The sequence below is a fragment of the Ahaetulla prasina genome, chromosome 7 (genome assembly GCF_028640845.1).
Source record: "Ahaetulla prasina isolate Xishuangbanna chromosome 7, ASM2864084v1, whole genome shotgun sequence".
In the NCBI taxonomy this organism is placed as follows: Eukaryota; Metazoa; Chordata; class Lepidosauria; order Squamata; family Colubridae; genus Ahaetulla; species Ahaetulla prasina.
In genome coordinates, this window is record NC_080545.1 from 89,556,022 (window position 1) to 89,573,970 (window position 17,949).

The 17,949-nt window shown below is 43.2% G+C and overlaps 1 protein-coding gene across 3 annotated transcripts in view; it reads left to right on the forward strand.

Moving 5' to 3' along the window:
- Positions 1–557: 557 nt before the first annotated feature.
- Positions 558–17,949, forward strand: part of PDE3A (phosphodiesterase 3A) — a 343,124-nt gene continuing 325,732 nt past the window's right edge. For all 3 annotated transcript variants that reach the window (XR_009155948.1, XM_058189740.1, XM_058189742.1), the window contains exon 1: positions 558–2,825. Coding sequence is in view for 2 of the 3 variants with exons in the window: in XM_058189740.1 (XP_058045723.1) it covers positions 1,788–2,825 (1,038 nt within the window). In the remaining variant the exon portion in view is untranslated. The remainder of the gene's footprint in view (positions 2,826–17,949) is intronic.

Genomic DNA, 17,949 nt, shown 5'->3' on the forward strand with positions numbered 1-17,949 from the left:
GAGGTGTAAACTGCATCCCAGCTCCCATGAAACCTATATGTCTTGATGGTGTCATATGGCTTGATTTTGGCTTAAGTATGTTATGTGAACAGAGCCAGGATTCCTTGGAAACGAAGATCCACAGTTTAGTGCACTTTGTAAAGTTAGGCAATTCTGAATGATTTAACAAACTATGATTCAATCTGTTGAGTAGACAGCTAGCTTCAGAGCTTTTATTATTATTATTATTACAGCCTCTCAGAAGAGTCAAAATGATTTCCTGGCTAGGCTCACCCAACACATTAGGCTAAAGGAGACAAGGTTCCCTTTTGGTAAACATCACAAAAACCCAGCCACTTAACAGGAGTGACCGAGTGGAAGCTGAATGTGCAAAGGTCCACTGCATTCAATGGGCTGACCACATGATCCTTCCCCTCCTATTCTTCTATTCAGAAGAAAGCTCTTGGAGTGCCTCGGGTTTTGACCCGCAGGTAAGCACACCGCAGCTTTAAAGAGGTTCACTCTGCCCCAAAGACTCAGCAGCCGCTGTAAACGGGTGTCAGGCGAAAGGCATCGAGATAGCAACTGCTTTCTTTTGTTCACAACTCCACCTCGTTTAATTGTGTATTGTTTTTACTGGGGTCCTAGCCTGCCGACTGCAGACAGCCTGGAGACTCTTGTAGGAGGCGATCAAGCGAGACTCCCTTCTCTTTAAGGGAGCCGGAGCACACCTGGCTGCGTGCACGCGCGTGTGTGCAAGGAGCCCCCAGCCCAGCCTCCCAGCCAGGACAGGGCGGCTGGCCCGGCGCCTGCGGCGGAGGTGTTAGCCAACGGGAAATTCATTGGCTCTTCGGCATCTCTCGTTCGGCTCAGTTCCTCATCATCGGCGCGCCGAGAAGAGCGGAGGCTGGAAGCTCGCCGCCTCCTCCAAAGTAGATCCCGGGCTGGCGCGCCCTTGGGATCCCACCTGCCTCCCCCCCCTCACAAGGATCCATATTCCGGGGACCCCACCTGCCCCGGCCCCTTCGGATCCACTTTCTCGAGTGTTTCGCGGCCGCGGTTCTTGCGAGGATTCGAAAACTTGGCAACTTGTTCGCCGGGCGCCTTCGGAGCGCCCGCTTCCCCTTTTTCTCCCAGCGCAATTCGGCCCGCGAGGAGCTGCCTTCGTCTCCTTCCCGTCTCTAGCCAGCGGGTCCTGCGGCCGCGCCCGGCGGCTGGGCGCTGAGGCCTCGCCGGGAAGGATCGCCGGAGCAGAAAGGCAGCAAGAGAAGGGAAAAAAAAGCGCGCAGACAAAGAGGATCGGGTGCAGAAGCCAGAGCGCGCGGCCGGTCCGAACATCGCCCGCGGCAACCCGGACGCCTTTCGGTTTCCCCAGCCCGAAAGGAATTGGCAGCGACTTGCGAACCCTGCTTTTTGCAAGACTTTAAAAGGGTTGGGTTTCTTTCCTACCCTCTTTTTTTTTTGAATCAGAACCTGAAAATACGGGATTTCTAAACCCTTTGAATCAGAACCACAGCAACTCCGATTCCCAGCGCCTGCTGAACTATCCCTCACTCGCTCCAAACTTCGAAAAAAACCCCAAACTCTTGCGAGCAGCGTTACAAACGGCTGGACTTCTCCATCCCCCCCCCACTCCACTCCTCTTTGGCAATTCCCTCCCGCGCAAGGAAAGCCGCCGCTTTATTATTGGAAGGCGACTTAAGGAAAGGGGGGGGTCGATCTTGCTTTAAATCTTGCCCCCTTTTTCCCCCTCCCCTCCCCGAGAGGGAGGGAGGGGAAGGGGAAAAAAAAAACAAGGATCCCTCGCGATGGCCGGGAGCGGAGACTCGGCCAGCGCGATCCCCACTCGGGCCGGTTGGCGTCTGCAGGAGGACGAAGCCGCCTCGGCAACGGTCGCCGCGAGAGGAGCGGCGGTAGAGGGAGCCGGTTGCAACGGCTGCTGCGGCTCCTCCTTAGCCGGCCCGAAGGAAGGGAAGCAAAGCAGCAGCAGCCGCAGCCGCCACGGGAGGGAAGAAGGAGGCTCCTCCAGCGGCGAGAGCGCGTCTTCCCCGAGAAGCAAACTTCCCTGGGTTTTGGGCGCCGGGTCTGTGGCGCTGCTCCTGGCTTTGGGGACCCGCCTGGGGCCGGACGTCCGAAGTAGAGATCCAGAAGAAAGAGAAGAAGAAGCGGGCGAGGGGAGCCCCCCAGGTCAGCGCAGCTGGTCCCCGCCGCCCGGCCCGGCGCTGGGCTGCTGCTGCCTCCTCCTGGCCGCCTACTTCTGGCTGGGACTGGAGCTGCTGCGCGCCGGGCTCCGCTTGCGCACCGCCCTCCTGCTCCTGGCCGTCTGCTGCTGCGGCGGGGAAGCGCTCGTCGGCTCGGCGCTGGGGGAAGACCGCTTGCTCTCCGCCGCCGCCGCCGGGTTGGGGTTGTGCAGCCTAGCCGGCTGGGCATGGCTGCTTCTGCCCCGGCTCCGCCACGGCGTCCTCATGCTGGCTTTGACTAGCCTGCTGCGCCTCACCTCGCTCGTCTTCTTGGAAGGCGTCGGGGCGCCGTGGGGACCTCACCTGCCTTATCTCCTGGCCTTGCTGGGCATCCTCCTGGCTAGCTGCGCTCGGCACGCCTCGTCGGGCCGCCCCTCCGGAAAGCGGGAGGAGGAGGAGGAGGAGGAGAGCCGACCAGGAGCGGAAGGAGCCAAGTCTGCTTCTGCCGCTGCCGCTGCTGCAGCCCGGCCGGCTAAAGACGACGCGGCGGCGGGCTTGAAGAGGAGGCGGCGGTCCAGCTCCGTGATCTCCGCCGAGATGGCAGGTTGCGGCGGCGGCGGCAAGAGCCACCGGAGGACCTCTCTGCCCTGCATCCCGCGCGAGCAGGTAAGCGGGGAGCGCTGGGGCGCTGCGGAGAAAGGCTGCGGCTGGGGGAAGAGTTTGCAAAATCCGCGCCGAGGCAAAGAAACTTTGTCGCCGCTTTTTTTCTCCCCTCTTCTCTCCCTTGAAAAGGGGAAACGACTCGGAGGAGGAAAAAAAAAAACCGCCAAAATTAGAAGGATTTTGATCTCTTATGATCCCTTTTGATCCCTTTTGATCCCTTATGCCCCGAACTCCCTTCGCTGCTTTCCTTTCCAGTTCGAAACATTGGGTGGAAGACCCGATCTGCAGTCCTTAAAGATGGACTGAAGTGACCATTGGGGGGAAAAAAAGGAGGGGTAATTCAGCCAGCAAATCTTTTCTTAATACCTCGAAGTACACTCAGGATAACTTGCTTTCTATAAGGACTTGCGCCCTAACTTTTCAGGCTTGGTAGTAGGAGACCTACACACACACACACACACACACACACACACACACACACGCACACACCTTGTGCAGCCCCCCCATGAAGAAAATTAATAATTTCATTGGGTTGATTAAATAACAAAAGGCCAGGCATGCATAGGGTAGTAGGTGGTTTCTGTTTTTGTTTTTTTAAATGTTGTGACCCCTCTAACAGATGGAGGTGCTGAACCACCTTTTGAAGATTCCCTGTCCCCAGTCCCTGTTAAAAGCATTTCTGTTCTCTCTGTATGTTGCTCGTGAGCTTGTGATAGCTCTCTTGCGTAACTTTAAAGATCATCCCTCTCCGAGAATTATTTGAGAGGAGAATTTATCAGCAAAAAAAAAAAAAAAAAGTATCTCAATGTTTTAAAGGAAAAGGACTTGTTTTTGAAGAGCTGGTGCTAATTCTGTGCAAACTGATATATTACAAATCCAAAGCAAGCAGAAGTTAAGTGCTATTTTATTTAGGGGTGCAAACAAGTTGTATCTTTTTCATGTCTAGGCCTTCAACAACTCAGTTATTTGAGTGTTTGCTTTTTGTGTGTGTGTGTGCACACTTAACCATGTTATAGTTAGCTTTCCGTTGATGTAATAGCTTATATGTAGCTGGATTTTCTGACTGCATCTGTGGTGTCTCTATTTGAGTCTGGGATGGTTGAGATGTTTGAGAAACTTTTGTCATAACTTGAAGAAACCAGGAATTGGATTTCTTTGTGGCGAAAAGCTCCAAACAGCCAGTATAGAAATGCAATATTGCAAGTTAGTTTCCTCTACTCCCTTTTAAAGCTATTTTTCAGCTTTCAAAACCTTGCTTGTTTAATTTTGTTCACTGATTTTAAAGAGCCAAGATCTTATTAGTCCTAGAAAAATGTTGAGTTGAAACTTAATACTATTTATTTTTATGGATTCAGCGGTCTTCTATATAAGTATGATCAGGATTATAAAATTATTTAAATTCAAGATACCGGTCTTTCATTTAAGGTGATAAATACTAATTGGACAGATCTTTAAATGTGAATATTTCAATTCCACTGGGTGGTAGAATAATTAGCTTTGATAATAATATCAGATAATATGATGCTTCAGTGGGTGCTTTTAACAGTAGCAGGAATTTCCACAGGTTATTTTGGAGATGTGAAGTTTTTGCTAAGTTTGAAGAAGAAAAGAACTTTAATCACACACTGTGGAAGGAGTTTTGTGTTTTCCCATGTTTTAAAAAAAATAATTTTGGGGGAGGAAATTCATAGAAAAGGATTGGGAGGAAAGGAGAAAATTCTGTAGCTCTAAACAAGGTTACTTGGAGCTGAATAATTTGGTTGGACATTTGCATATGTATTAAGGTACATGCCATTTGACTGGATATTGTTTGCAAAAATGCATTTTAACTCCACCCCCCCCCAATGAAGTGACATTAAACTTTTAACAGTTGGCAGATACTCCCCTCTTCAATGCTGGAATTGTTTACATTCATACTGTTTTCAGATTGCTTGTCTCATCTGCTGCAGGTTGTTTGAGGTTTAATTGGTCACAAATACACTCCATAAATTTAAGGGAAAGAAGGAATACTGACCATATTTCTCAAGAGCAAAAACCGCAAATAAAAATGGATCCTGAAACTTGGATTCAGTCCCCAATGCTTTGTCATATTCCTTTATGCCACAGTGGGAGGGAAAATAATAATTTAAAAAATGAAACCATACATTCTTAATTAAAATCAAGGGGGGAGGGAGGGTGAAAGTATGGCTATTATATGCATGATGTCAACCATATGGATTTTAAAAAAATACATGTCACTTGAGTATAGAATATGGGGTCTGGCTGCTATCGCTTGCTTACACAAACTTCTCAATATATCTTAATTTATGTGGTAAGAAAAATCAGTATCCTTAATTGGGTTTCCATTCATCTATATGGAGCTAATTATTCAACAGGAATTAAATTAGGGCCATTAAACAACAGTGCTATTCAGCAGTGTTGTTTCTCAGCTTGTAGGGTATCTTAAATCTCTGTAGCTGATTCAGGCAACTTGAACTGTGTTGTTTGGAAACGAAAAACTGGCTGGTTGCAAAATAACATATATGTTACCAAAAAGGGTAGGGGGAGAAAACAGTAGTTTGCATTTAACCTGGGAATATGTACATTTACAAAGTTTTGTTTCAAAGTTATAAACTCCCCCCTCCTCCTTTTTCGTAGTTTCAAAGAACTACTGTACTTTGTGAATTATGTTAAAGTTTTTGATTGCCCTGAACTGCAAAACTTTGACATTACAATGGTTCTCCCTTCTCCTGTGTACAGAACAGTGTTATGAAAATACAGTAGGTGCTTTTACATATTCTTGTAAAAGAACATCATGGTTTGAAATTAAACCCCACAGTGGGAAATGAAAGATGCAGATTTTTTAAAAACTGGGGTTTCCTCTTAAAGTTTGTCAAATGAAGTGAACACCTCTGGCCTGAACATTGAATGTACAGCGCCAGGAAAATCATGAAGTAAATAACACGAAAGTACTTGAAGAAATCATGAAGTACATGAAAGTTCGTGTTAGTTTTACTATATATTTTAAAAACTCATTTTATTATGATAGATCTTACATAATTAATGCACACTGGTAAAAAAATGTAACTTTTTTACAATGCGAAAAAAGTACTCGAAGTTAAAAAAAATGGAACCTCTTTGTGTAAGGATGATGCTTGGTTCAGATTTTTGAATTGGAATACCTTTCAAAATTAAAAAAACAACACTGAGAAATAAAAAACAGATTATTAGGCTCATTTATCAGGCAAGAGGGAAGATGCTTTGAGAAATGGTGTTTATTATTTTTGAATAACTCAAAGATTGTAGAATTTTAAGCTTTGGTGTCTGATTCAGGGTGGAAAAGAATCCATAAATTCCCAGACAGTTAGTGGCTCCCTGACATTATTCACTAATGCTCAGATGTGTGCAATATAGAAGTGTTTTCAAGGGTAAGGAAAGTGGGTTGAGAAGAAAATGGCTTGAAGCTTTGGAAGGTCGGCTTCCTTATGAGTAAGACGTTTTTGGAAAAAAGTTTTGATAAAGTAGGTAGAACAAAATAGTAATGCGTTTCTGTCACCCAAGCACAAATGTTGTTGGGCTTGGAATGAATCCCATTAGATTCACCTAATTTGATGGCGGAGTGGAATGCATGTTTCTGTGGTTGATAGTATTGTTAAAGAGTCACATGGAGGAACTTGGTTATCTAAAAAGGCACCTGTCCAAAGGTATTCACCGGTATAGTTAGGTCTGCACAAACTGGCATGCATGAGCGTAGATGTAACTTGCCAGCAGGGTTGTGAGATTCCAGCATTTCCCATTTTAGGAGGTTGAGATTTTGAGATTGCAACTAGGTGATTGCTGATTGCTTAAACTGGATTATGTTAATCTGGGAAAATCGGAAGCTGTCCAGGTCTCAAGAAACGTCAGGGGGATCACAGAGGGTATCACTTAAACCAAAAATAGCAAATGCACCACAAGATTCTTAGTTTCTGAATGGATCAGAATATAAGCAGCACCCTAATTTCTGGATTTTTATCTGACATTTCTTCAACTGCAAAGAGACGGCCTGGGAGATGGGTTATGTCGATGGAAGTTGGTATTTATTTGTGATCATTAATAAATGTGGTCTCTTCCAGAAGTTTGAGAACTGTAGGGCAGATGGGTCACAGCTCCCTAAGTTCTTATTATCTAAAAGTGCTGGCCAGGAAATTAAAAAAAACAACAACAACAAACATCGGGAGGAGCAGAAAAGTGCCCGTCACTGTTGCATGTCCTTAAAGTTTGGCTTCGATACTCAGAGACCACAGGAAGTTGCTTTTTACCATTTTAGGCTATTTTATGCCTTTAGCCTGATATTGTCTTCCATGAGCTGAGTGGCTGCCGAAATGCCCTTCTTCATTGCACGGAACTTGAGCTTCTCTTTCTGGAAATGCCTGGAATAAACTGCTTGAAAGGAAAACACAGGCCTTAAGAGTGGCCACCTGTTTTTGTGATCGAGCTATGTGTTTGTGGGTTTGATGTCTAGTCCGGGATATGTCTTAATAAAAAACAAAAATCGCAACGAAGCTCAAGACCTTTCACTAAGCAGAGATTTGAAAAGTTTCCTGTTGTCCTATCCCACATTCTTGCCCCAGAACCAGCTGTCCTACTTCTTTATAAGGTTCGTACAAACATTTGTCGTGCATAACAACAAATAAAAACGTGGACTTTGGACGTATGTGCAAATGGCGGTAATAACTTTATAACATCAGTGAAGTTCACTGATTTTTTTTTTTGCCTATTTTTGCCCATTGCCCTAGATGCTAAGGAGGATACCAAAATTATATTCCATAAATGTCTTGCATGCAGCTCTAGGCAATGATTTTTTTAAATTGGGAATTGAACCCGCAGGCCTTCCATAAATTGAGCATCGCTAATAATGGTGGGAGATAACTTCTCTGTTCAATTATAATAGGGGTGTCAAACTCAAGGTGCGGGGGACGGATCCAGCCTGCGGGGTGTTTAGATCTACCCTGGAAACAGCGAAGGACCGGCCCACAGTGCCTCTGACAGCAGAAATGGAGCTTGGGAGGGCCATGTGTGTCTCCTCTGAGCTCCGTTTTCAGTTTCGACGGCTTCCTGCAACCCTCTGCCTGCAAAACCGGAGCTCGGGAGGGCCACAGGTCTCCCCCCCTCCCCCCGAGCTTTGTTTTCAGCGGTGACAGCCTCCTGCAACCCTCTGCCAGCGAAAACGTAGCTCGGGAGGGCACTTGGGCCACTACAGGTGCCTGACACGAGTAACGTCAAGCTGGCCATGCCCCCTCCTCCCCCCCCCGCCCCGAGGTCAAACACAACCCTGATGCACAACCCTCAATGAAATCGAGTTTGACATCCCTGAACTAGAGGTTCTGCTTTTCTAAACGGTAACCAGGCCTCCCCGATGGTGGTCTACCAAATCACATGCGCCGACAGTACAGGCAACCCTCAGTTTATGACCGCAATTGAGCCCAAAATTTCTGTGGCTAAGCGAGACAGTGGTTACCTGAGTGGTTTGTCCCATCTTACGACCTTTCTTGCCACAGCTGTTAAGTGAATCACTGCGGTCATTAAGTGAGTAACATCATTGTAAAGGGAATCTGGCTTCCCCGTTGACTTCATTTGTCAGAAAGTTTTGCGGTGATCACCTGGGACGCTGCAACCATATCACAAATACGAACCAGTTGCCAAGCATCCACGTGTTTGATCATGTGACCCTGGGGAGGCTGCAACTGTCGTAAGGGTGAAAAATGGCCATAAGTCACTCTTTTCCAGTACTGATGTAACTTTGAGTGGTCATTAAATGAATGTTGGTAAGTCGAGGACTACCTGTAATGGATCTTCAAGCTTGTAGGTCCATTGAGTTCATCTGAGTCAAACAAAAATGTTCCACCCATTCACTAAAAAAAGTGATCCCTTAATCTGGAAGGAACAGGTTGCTTTGGATTTCCGTGCAGTCCTTATGCCATGGGCTACTAAATAGATAAATAAAAAGTTGGTTAACGTTTCAGCAAACAATTCTCTTTTGTTTGTTCTTCTCAGTTCCCCAGAACCATTCTGAATATTGCTGATTGGCTACTATGGTGTAGCAGCCAGTTCTGGAACCACCGTATAAGTCAGGAGGTTAGATGTTTGCCACACACCCCTTAAGATAATTCTGATTATGTTAAGAAGTTCAGGAGATGTCTCTACCACTTTCAGTCACATCCTGTGTATGTTTACTCACGGCCATTTACTGCTACTCAACACCGTACCTGAGTTCAGTGGAATTTTTGCCACTTCAAGATAGTCCGTTTCTATCGCCTTACTAGCCCCTGCCGAGTTATTTGCTCTTGTAGGAATATCTGGAGGCCGTTCCTGATATTCTTGAACCCTACTTCTTTGCAGGTTGATTAATTTCTATCTGTTTCTGTCATTCCTCCAAACTGGGATGTTGTTGGTAATTCTGAAATTAGAACAAATGCTCTCACATTTCATTTGGTTTCTCAGAAAAGCATGTCGAGGTTATGAATGCTGGTGTTGGTTTTTTTCATCTTTTTATGTATTTTGAAATCACTCTTATTTGTTTGTGATGTTAGGGGTAGGCTTGGTTCTTTACACCAGGGTATGATTCCTGTTCAAATGAGCTTACATTTTGAACATTGTTGTAGAGGTGGCATCTAAGTATGCTTGGTTCTAAGTAGGAAAATAAGATTTAGCCACTTCTGATGGTTACCCATGAAGCTGGAGACTAAAAGATAATTCAAAAGGTTTACCTCAACGTTTGCCATGAATTTTGAAATCTGTTCATTCCTTTTTGACGTTCCTTCCCTCATGCATAAACCTGGCGCCTGCAGTTTGATGAATTTAAGGCCTAAAAATTGTTAGATATTATTACCACGGTGAGTTGGTTTATATTATGTCTACTTGCACCAGTGGTGAAATCCCCCCCCCCCCGGCTCTATCTGGTAGCGCCGGCGGTGGGACGTTCCACCTACCTGCTGGGATGTCATTACATCTTGTTTTTTTTAACCATCTGTGCATGCGCAGAAGTTTCTGCACATTCGCAGAAGAGGCGTGCACGCACCTGAAACCTGCAGCAAAGGTAAGTGGATTTCACCGCTGACTTGCACCATTCTGCATGACTGGCTGAGGAATTCTGGGAGTTGAAGTCCACAAGTCTTAAAAGTTTCCAAGTTTGGAGAGGCCCCTGATTTAAAGTAACGGTTCTAAAATTCCTTTAAAAAGAAAACCTAGGTTTCAAATATTTTTGCTACCTACTCAAGTTAAAGTATGTATGTGTGTGTGTACGTGTAAATGGATAAGGCATAAAATGTGAAAGGTGGTGGCACAGCTTATAAACTGACAAAATAGTTCATAAAACATGTAAGATGACAACATCGTTTATAAGAAAACGTAAGACAGTTTAAAGAAAACAAGCCCTGGAGTGGAAGAGGCTGAAATACAGTGCAGCCTTTCATCTGTTGTTAAATGATGTGCAAAGTGAAATATGGGCACTTCTGAAAGTGCTGAACTGAAAGGAACTCACTGTGTGCAGGAGTTTATGTCAGTTGTGTAAACACCTAGGATGGGGGATGCTGATGACATGGGTTGCAATTTTCTGTGCGAGGACATAGTGGAGATTGGTATTCCTCAATCTACGGGAGTATTACTATGACCGCTTACAAAAACTATCTTATTTTTTATTTTTCCTTTTCTATGTAATAATAATAATAATAATAATAATAATAATAATAATAATAATAATAATAATAATAATAATAATAATAATAATAATATAATTTAATCTTTATACCGCCCTTCTCCCGAAGGACTCAGGGCGGTTAACAGCCAGATAAAATGCAATACAATACAATACAATAAAATCACTATTAAAAAACTTATTCGATGTGGCCAATAAATTAAATTATAAAATACATATTATAAAATAAAACCCCATTTAAAATCCAATTTTTAAAAAAAACCCTTTTTTTTATGCCAGTCCTGTTCGGAAGAATAAATACATCTTCAGCTCACGGCGAAAGGTCCGGAGGTCAGGAAGTTGTCGAAGTCCTGGGGGAAGCTCATTCCGGAGGGTAGGTCTCTCTTGGAAACCTTGGTGTAGGAGTATTTAGTGAGAAACTGTCCTACCTCTCCAGTCCCCTTTATTTGCTAGCACAGGTAGTCCTCGACTTACGACCACAATCGAGGTCAAAATCTACTGTATGTTGCTAAGTGAGAAATTTGGTAAGTGAGTTTTGCCCCATTTTATGACTTTTCTCGCCACATTTGTTAAGTGAATTGCTGAAGCGGTTAACTTAGTAGCACGATCGTTAAGTGACTCTGGCTTCCCCTTTGACTTTGCTTGTTGGACGTCGCAAAAGGGGATCACATGACCCTTGGACACTGCACGTGTCCTAAGTATGAATCAGTTGTCAAGCATCCGAATTGCTAATCGCATGATCACGGGGATGCTGCAACGGTCATAAGTGTGAAAAATGATCGTAAGTCACTTTTTCAGTGCTGTTGTAGCGTCAGATGGTCATAAACAAACTATTGTAAGTTGAGGATTACCTGTAGAATGGTATCTTGGTACTCAACTGCTTTGAAACTCACTAAATTTGATATTCAACACATTCTGACATGAAAATTCTGTCCCAGTACTCATCGTTCGTTGGGTACTCAACCCACGAGCTAGAATTTGTCAATTTTGGCAATTTAAAATTTGAAAAGAGCTACCATGCTTTTTTAATTTTCATCCAGTGTGGTAAGAGGTAAAGAGGTCCTCAAGTGAAGCTTGATTTCGGGAAGATTTTTTTGGGTTGTGTAATGGAAATGAGTGGTGGGCCATGACCTTGGCATTGCATGATCTCCCTCAAATGCTGAAGCGACTCTCATCTTGCTTAGCTTCTGAGATCTGCTACGTGCTGCCTCCTGCCGATGCTTGGTTTACTCCATTATATTTTATTTATTTATATTAATTGCCTTTTAAATAAACATCAGTCACATTACTTTTGATCCCACACGACCACTTCTTCCTCCTTACCTATTCTCATTTTTGGAGTTCAACCTCTATTGTGCTCCTGAAAAGACAAGCCTGGCTCTCCGTCCAAGAATAGTGGTCCCTCTTAGCTTAGACATGGTTTAACGCCAATAATTTTGAAGACAACCAAATCCACATTTTGGATAGAGAAGACCATCGGCTTGAAAGAAGGGTAAAAGAGTCCCATCTATGTTAGAATTGAACACCCCTCTCTCAACAGAAGGAGAGGAATGTGACGCCACCTATCTCCTGTCTATACCGCAGTCCTTTCAGCAGTTCCAAGAAGGTTCCATAACCAATTGCTCTCTGATTCAGGTGAATCTGAGGGCACAGATGAACCCCCCATGTGGTTTCAAGAGCTCTCAGAGTGATTGCTGATGATCAAATGACAGCAAAGAAATACGATTCTTCAATCCCTCCCCATCCTACCAGAACCTATCCTTCCATCCCCCACACCAGGGGTCTCCAACCTTGGCAACTTCAAGACTTGTGGACTTCAACTCCCAGAGTTGAATTCTGGGAGTTGAAGTCCACAAATCTTAAAGTTTCCAAGGTTGGAGAACCCCTGCCCCACACCATCCAGTCTCAACTGAGGAAGCTCTTTGGATGAGAAACGAAACACCTTCTTCATCTTCTTCAAAAAATGGTCCTTTTGGGAAAAAAAAAAACCACCTTTGAGTCACCTATGATCTGGATGACTGAGAACCTCCTCAGGCATTTAATGCACCAAGACAAATTCCTTGTGTGTCCAATCACACTTGGCCAATAAAAAAAAAAATTCTATTCTAATGTCAACACTGGGGAAAAGATGACCCGCAAATATTACATTACAGGTAGTCCGTGACATAGGACCATAATGGAGCCTGCCTATTAAGCTTGTAAGTCATAACAGTTGTCAAAAGTTTTTGTAAGTTGTTTTTGCAACGGTCATTAAGTGAACGTGGTATCGTTAAGCTCATTCCATGGTTCATTTTGGATAGGTTTGGCTGAAAACCAGAAGTAAGTGCGGTTTGCAGAAATGAAATGCAGTCCAGTTGTCATAACTTTGAACAATCATGGCTAAGCAACCAGTCATAAATCAAGGATTACCTGTAATGTAATTCATTTTGATATGCCCTTAAAGAACATCTGGAAACTTCAATTGATTCCCAGTGCAGTGTAGGCTAAAGGTTTGGATAGGTCTAGCACTACTGCATTGATTGGTTGCTTGCTTCCATGTGCAATTTAATGTCCCAGTTGTTTTCTACAAAATCCTATATGGCTTGGGATCTGGGTATCTTTCAGATCATCTGTTCCAGGTAGAATCCGATCACATGCATCAACTACTGAAGGCCTTATATTGGGAGATCTAACAGGAAGGCATTCAGAAGTAGGTATTCCTTGCTGGCTGGTGCTGTTCCTTCTTGAGCTGAAAACAATTCCTTTGTGGCTTTTGGGAGACTTACGAAAACTGGTTTTTCCAGAAGACTTGGAACCTCCGCTGGTTCAAAGTGTGGTGCTGTGAAGAAATATTGACAGATTTATTATATTCCATTGTTATGTACATGTGTGTTGTAAATGTTGTACCTTGATGAACGTATCTTTTCTTTTATGTACACTGAGAGCATATGCACCAAGACAATTTTGTGTGTCCAATCACATTTGGCCAATAAAAATTCTATTCTATTCTATTCTATTCTATTCTATTCTATTCTATTCTATTCTATTCTATTCTATTCTATTCTATTCTAGTGCTACTGAATTGTTTGGAACTGTTTTTATGATGAATATTTTGGACTGTAAACATCTTTGGGCTCGTCTGCAGCCAAGGCAATCTAAAGTCACCTGAATGCTGAGCATTTTAATCTATTTTTATTTTTATTTGTCACAACAATATATATAAGCATCACACAAAAAGATTATATAGTATATAAACATATATATGAGGGAATATTAGGAGGTATAAGCATATATATGTTATTCGGGTTTTCTCCCACGTAAAATTGGAAGTGTCTTGGCGACGTTTCGACGAAGTCTCATTCGTCATCTTCAGGCTTCACCTTCGTGCTTCTGGGAGCAATGTGTGATTGCAGCTGTTTCTTCCTTTTTAACTGCTAGTGGGGGTTTGAACTGATTGGGTGGGAGCTTGGCTGTGCTCTGATTGGATGAGGTTTTTTGCGTGTGCTCTGATTGGCTGGGGGTGTGTCCTGTTTGGGTGGGGGCTTGGTTATGCTCAGATTAGTCTGAGTTGCTGGTGAGCTGCATTGCTGTTGTTTGGCTTCGTGTTTGTGGTCGTGCTACATCTTCATAGTGGGTGTCTGTCTGCTGTATGTATGGATTGGAGGGGTTTGAAATGGCTAATGTTCAATCCATACATGCAGCAGACAGATACCCTCCAATCCATACATACATATATATATATATATATGTATAAGAAGAAGAAAAAAAGAAAAACAATAGGACAGGAACGGTAGGCACGTTTGTACTCTTATGCACGCCCCTTATGGTCCTCTTAGGAATGGGGTGAGGTCAATAGTAGAAAGTTTTTGGTTAAAGATTTTGGGATTATGGGAAGAGACCACAGAGTCAGGTAAAGTGTTCCAAGCACTGATGATTCTGTTACAGAAGTCATATTTTCTGCAATCTAGATTAAAGCGGTTAACATTAAATTTAAATCTATTGGTTGCTCTTGTATTATTGCAATTAAAGCTGAAGTAGTCTTTAACTGGAAGGACATTACAATAGATGATTCTATGAGTTAAACTTAGGTCTTGTTGAAGGCGACGGAGTTCCAAGTTTTCTAAGCCTAGGATTTCAAGTCTGGTGGCATAAGGTATTTTGTTGTTTTCAGAGGAATGGAGAACTCTTCTTGTAAAATATTTCTGGACTCGTTCAATTGTATTGATGTCAGAGATGTGGTGAGGGTTCCAAACAGGCGAGCTGTATTCTAGAATTGGTCTAGTGAATGTTTTATATGCTCTGGTTAGTAGTGTAGTGTTTTTGGAAAAGAAGCTACGCAGGATTAGGTTTACAACTCTTAGAGCCTTTTTTGCTATGTAGTTACAGTGGGCTTTGGCACTTAAATCATTTGACTTAGATCATTAAATCTAAGAAGTAGGAATTTTTCAAAGTTCTGCATGTTGAAATTCTTTTTATAGTAACTTGCTATGTGTTACCAATAATTAGCCTCCAGCTTTTCTTGTACAACATCTTAATTTTATGCCAAGTAGTGCCTCTTAAAAGAAAATCGTATATATCAGGGGTCTCCAACGTTGGTCCCTTTAAGACTTGTGGACTTCAACTCCCAGAGTTCCTCAGCCAGCTTTGCTATATATTACTAGTGGCCATCTGCCACTGTTGTTGTTGCTAAATTTATTTGCTGCCTATCTCACCATGGGCTAATCTAGGTGGCTCACAACCACATAAACAACGAAGAAGTAAAAAGGAAGTTTAAAGAAAACGAAAGTAAAATAACAGAACAATAAAACAAATAAGGAGAAGAAAAACAAAGAAGATACGTCGATATGACCGGTTAAAAGGTGAGCGTTTATGCTTCTTACTGGAAATGTGAATACTTTGGGTGAAGGAACAGCTGATGAAATTACAAGAGGTTCTTTTATAGAAAAATGGATGGCACTGTGAATCATCCAAATTATTGGAATCGGTCTGTAAAACATATTTTCTACAGTTTCTTATGCATTTTAAACCATTTTCATTCAACTTGGGTAAAGGAACCTTTATTTTCCCGAAAAAAAGAGGAAAAATTGTGATCCTTCATCGCCTGGGATTTTTGTGAGTGTCCTTTCCTCCTCCCCCTAGTTTTTTTCTTCAGAATCTCAGCCTCACTGATTCCTGTACTGTACAGGTAGTCCTCGACTTACAACCATTTCTTTAGCAACTGCTGGAAGTTACAGCAGCACTGAAAAAAGTTGTTTACGACTAGTGCGTGCACTTATAACCGTTGCAGCAACCCCATGGTCATGTGATCAAAATTCCAGTACTTGGCAACTGCCATGCATTTTCTGAGGGTTGCATCATTCCTGTCGTGTCCCACTCCTCCGCTGATGGCCGGGTCAGGGAAATCCGAATCAGGCTTGCCTCTGCAGCTCTGCCCAAAGTCCTAGCAAAGTCCTCAGAGCAGGCAGGAGACCAGAAAGTGACTTCAGCAAGATAAGTTCGACTTTGCCTGACTCAGAGACTGCCAGAAAGCAGATCCTTTATATAGGCCATGGGGTGTGGCTCCATGACTCAGCACTCATTAAGGCCTGCCCCTCCCTTCCTTCTGTTGCCTCCACCTATCCAATCTTCTGATGCAAGGGTCACTCCAATCAGCAGCTGTTGGAAGTAAACTTTCCTCAGGCTCACATGCTGTGGAGGAGGGGGAGGGGTCTAGCTGCTCCGTTTGCCTGGGCATGGAGCCAGGGCTGGGGCCGGGGGGTGCTCCCTCCTCTGCAGCCTGCTTGGGCATGGAGCCAGGACTGGGGCTGGGAGGCATACATTCCTCCGTGTTCGGGAGCAGATAAGCAGGCCCCGGCTGCAGTGAGAGCGGACAAGACACAACAATTCCATGGTCATGTGATTACCATTTTACCAGCTGGCTTCCAACAAGCAGAGTTGACGTGGGAAGCCAGGTTGGTTGAACAATTGTGCGATTCACTTAACTACAGGTAGCCCTCAATTTGCGACTGCAATTGAGCCCCAAATTTGCGTTGCTAAGTGAGAAATTTGTTAAGTGAGTTTTGCCCCATTTTACGACTCTTCTTGGCACATTTGTTAAGTGAATCACTGCAGCCGTCAAGAATGTGAGTCCGTTTGTCAAGCAGTCGAATGTAAATCATGTGGAAATATGGGGATGTTGTAATGGTCGTAAGTTTGAAAAATGGTCGTAAGTCACTTTTTTTGGGTTTCGCTGTAACTTTGAGTGGTCACTAAGCAAACTGTTGTAAGTTGAGGAGTATCTGTACAGTGATTCGCTTAACAATTGTGGCAAAAAAAGTCCTAAAATTGGATGCAACTCATTTAACGATCGCTTAACAATAGAAATTCTGATCCAAACTGCAGTTGTAAGTCAAGGACCACTTTTACTTTAATATATAAGAAAATATTATGTGGGAACTTCTTCTGTGATGTTGGATCAAGAAATTCTGGAGCCAAGATAACTTCAGAGAGATGGGAAAATGTCTAACAAAAACCAGCAATCGTTGGATCCTCCCTCATTTTGCAAATGATAAAAAGCAAGCTCAAAAACACTTTTAAAATAATAATGTTAAAGAGATTGTAATCACCGTGAGGAGATGAGGTAGAAAAACAGAAGTTGCTTTTGCAAGAGGGAAAAAAAAAACTTTCACAAAACTCTAAAAGATTTCAGGACAGTCTTAGACTTTATAAATAACTCTTTTCCATTGCATTTTGAATAATTTGCATTGGGCAAATTTTATAGAAAAGTATTTTTTTACTTAAAAACAATGAAAGACCGAGTTATTAAATAATATTTCTGGAAAGAGCAATTGGTCAATCATTTAGGAGCCTTCATCTGTTTTTAGCAAACTTATTTCTTCCTAATCCATGTGTCAAGTATAATGGCCCATCTTAAATTACTGGAAAAAAAATAACTATATATTTTATTTTATTTTCCATTAAGGTGACCCCAATGAACAGCTAAACAGCAAAATAGCATTTCTTCCCTTGCCATATCCATGGTGCCTCCAAGAAGAGCTTCCAAAGTTAAACTATATGAGGGGGAAAAAATGTTGTCATGCTTTCAAGCAGATTTACTTCTCGTATATATTTGGCAATTTTGCCTTCAGCCATGTTGATGCATTTTATGGCCCAAAACTTGAAGGCTTCTTTTTCAAGTTATACAAGCTATTTAAGAGATTGGTCAGGCTGGCTTCGGGGATGAAGGATTGAACTACAAGTAAGTCTGCAACGTATGACCATATTGGAGCCTGCCCATTATGACCGTAAATCGTGGCAGTTGTTAAGTGAGGTGCCCTCATGATTGCCTCACACATTCCCTGTTTTCCTTGTTATTCTCCTTAACTGGAATATAGGGTGCCTCAGGGGGCTAGGGGGTCTTCAGATAAGGGTGCTAGCTCTATTCTGATTAAGATCTGCTAAGTTCGTTCATTCAGCACATTGTAATTTTGAATG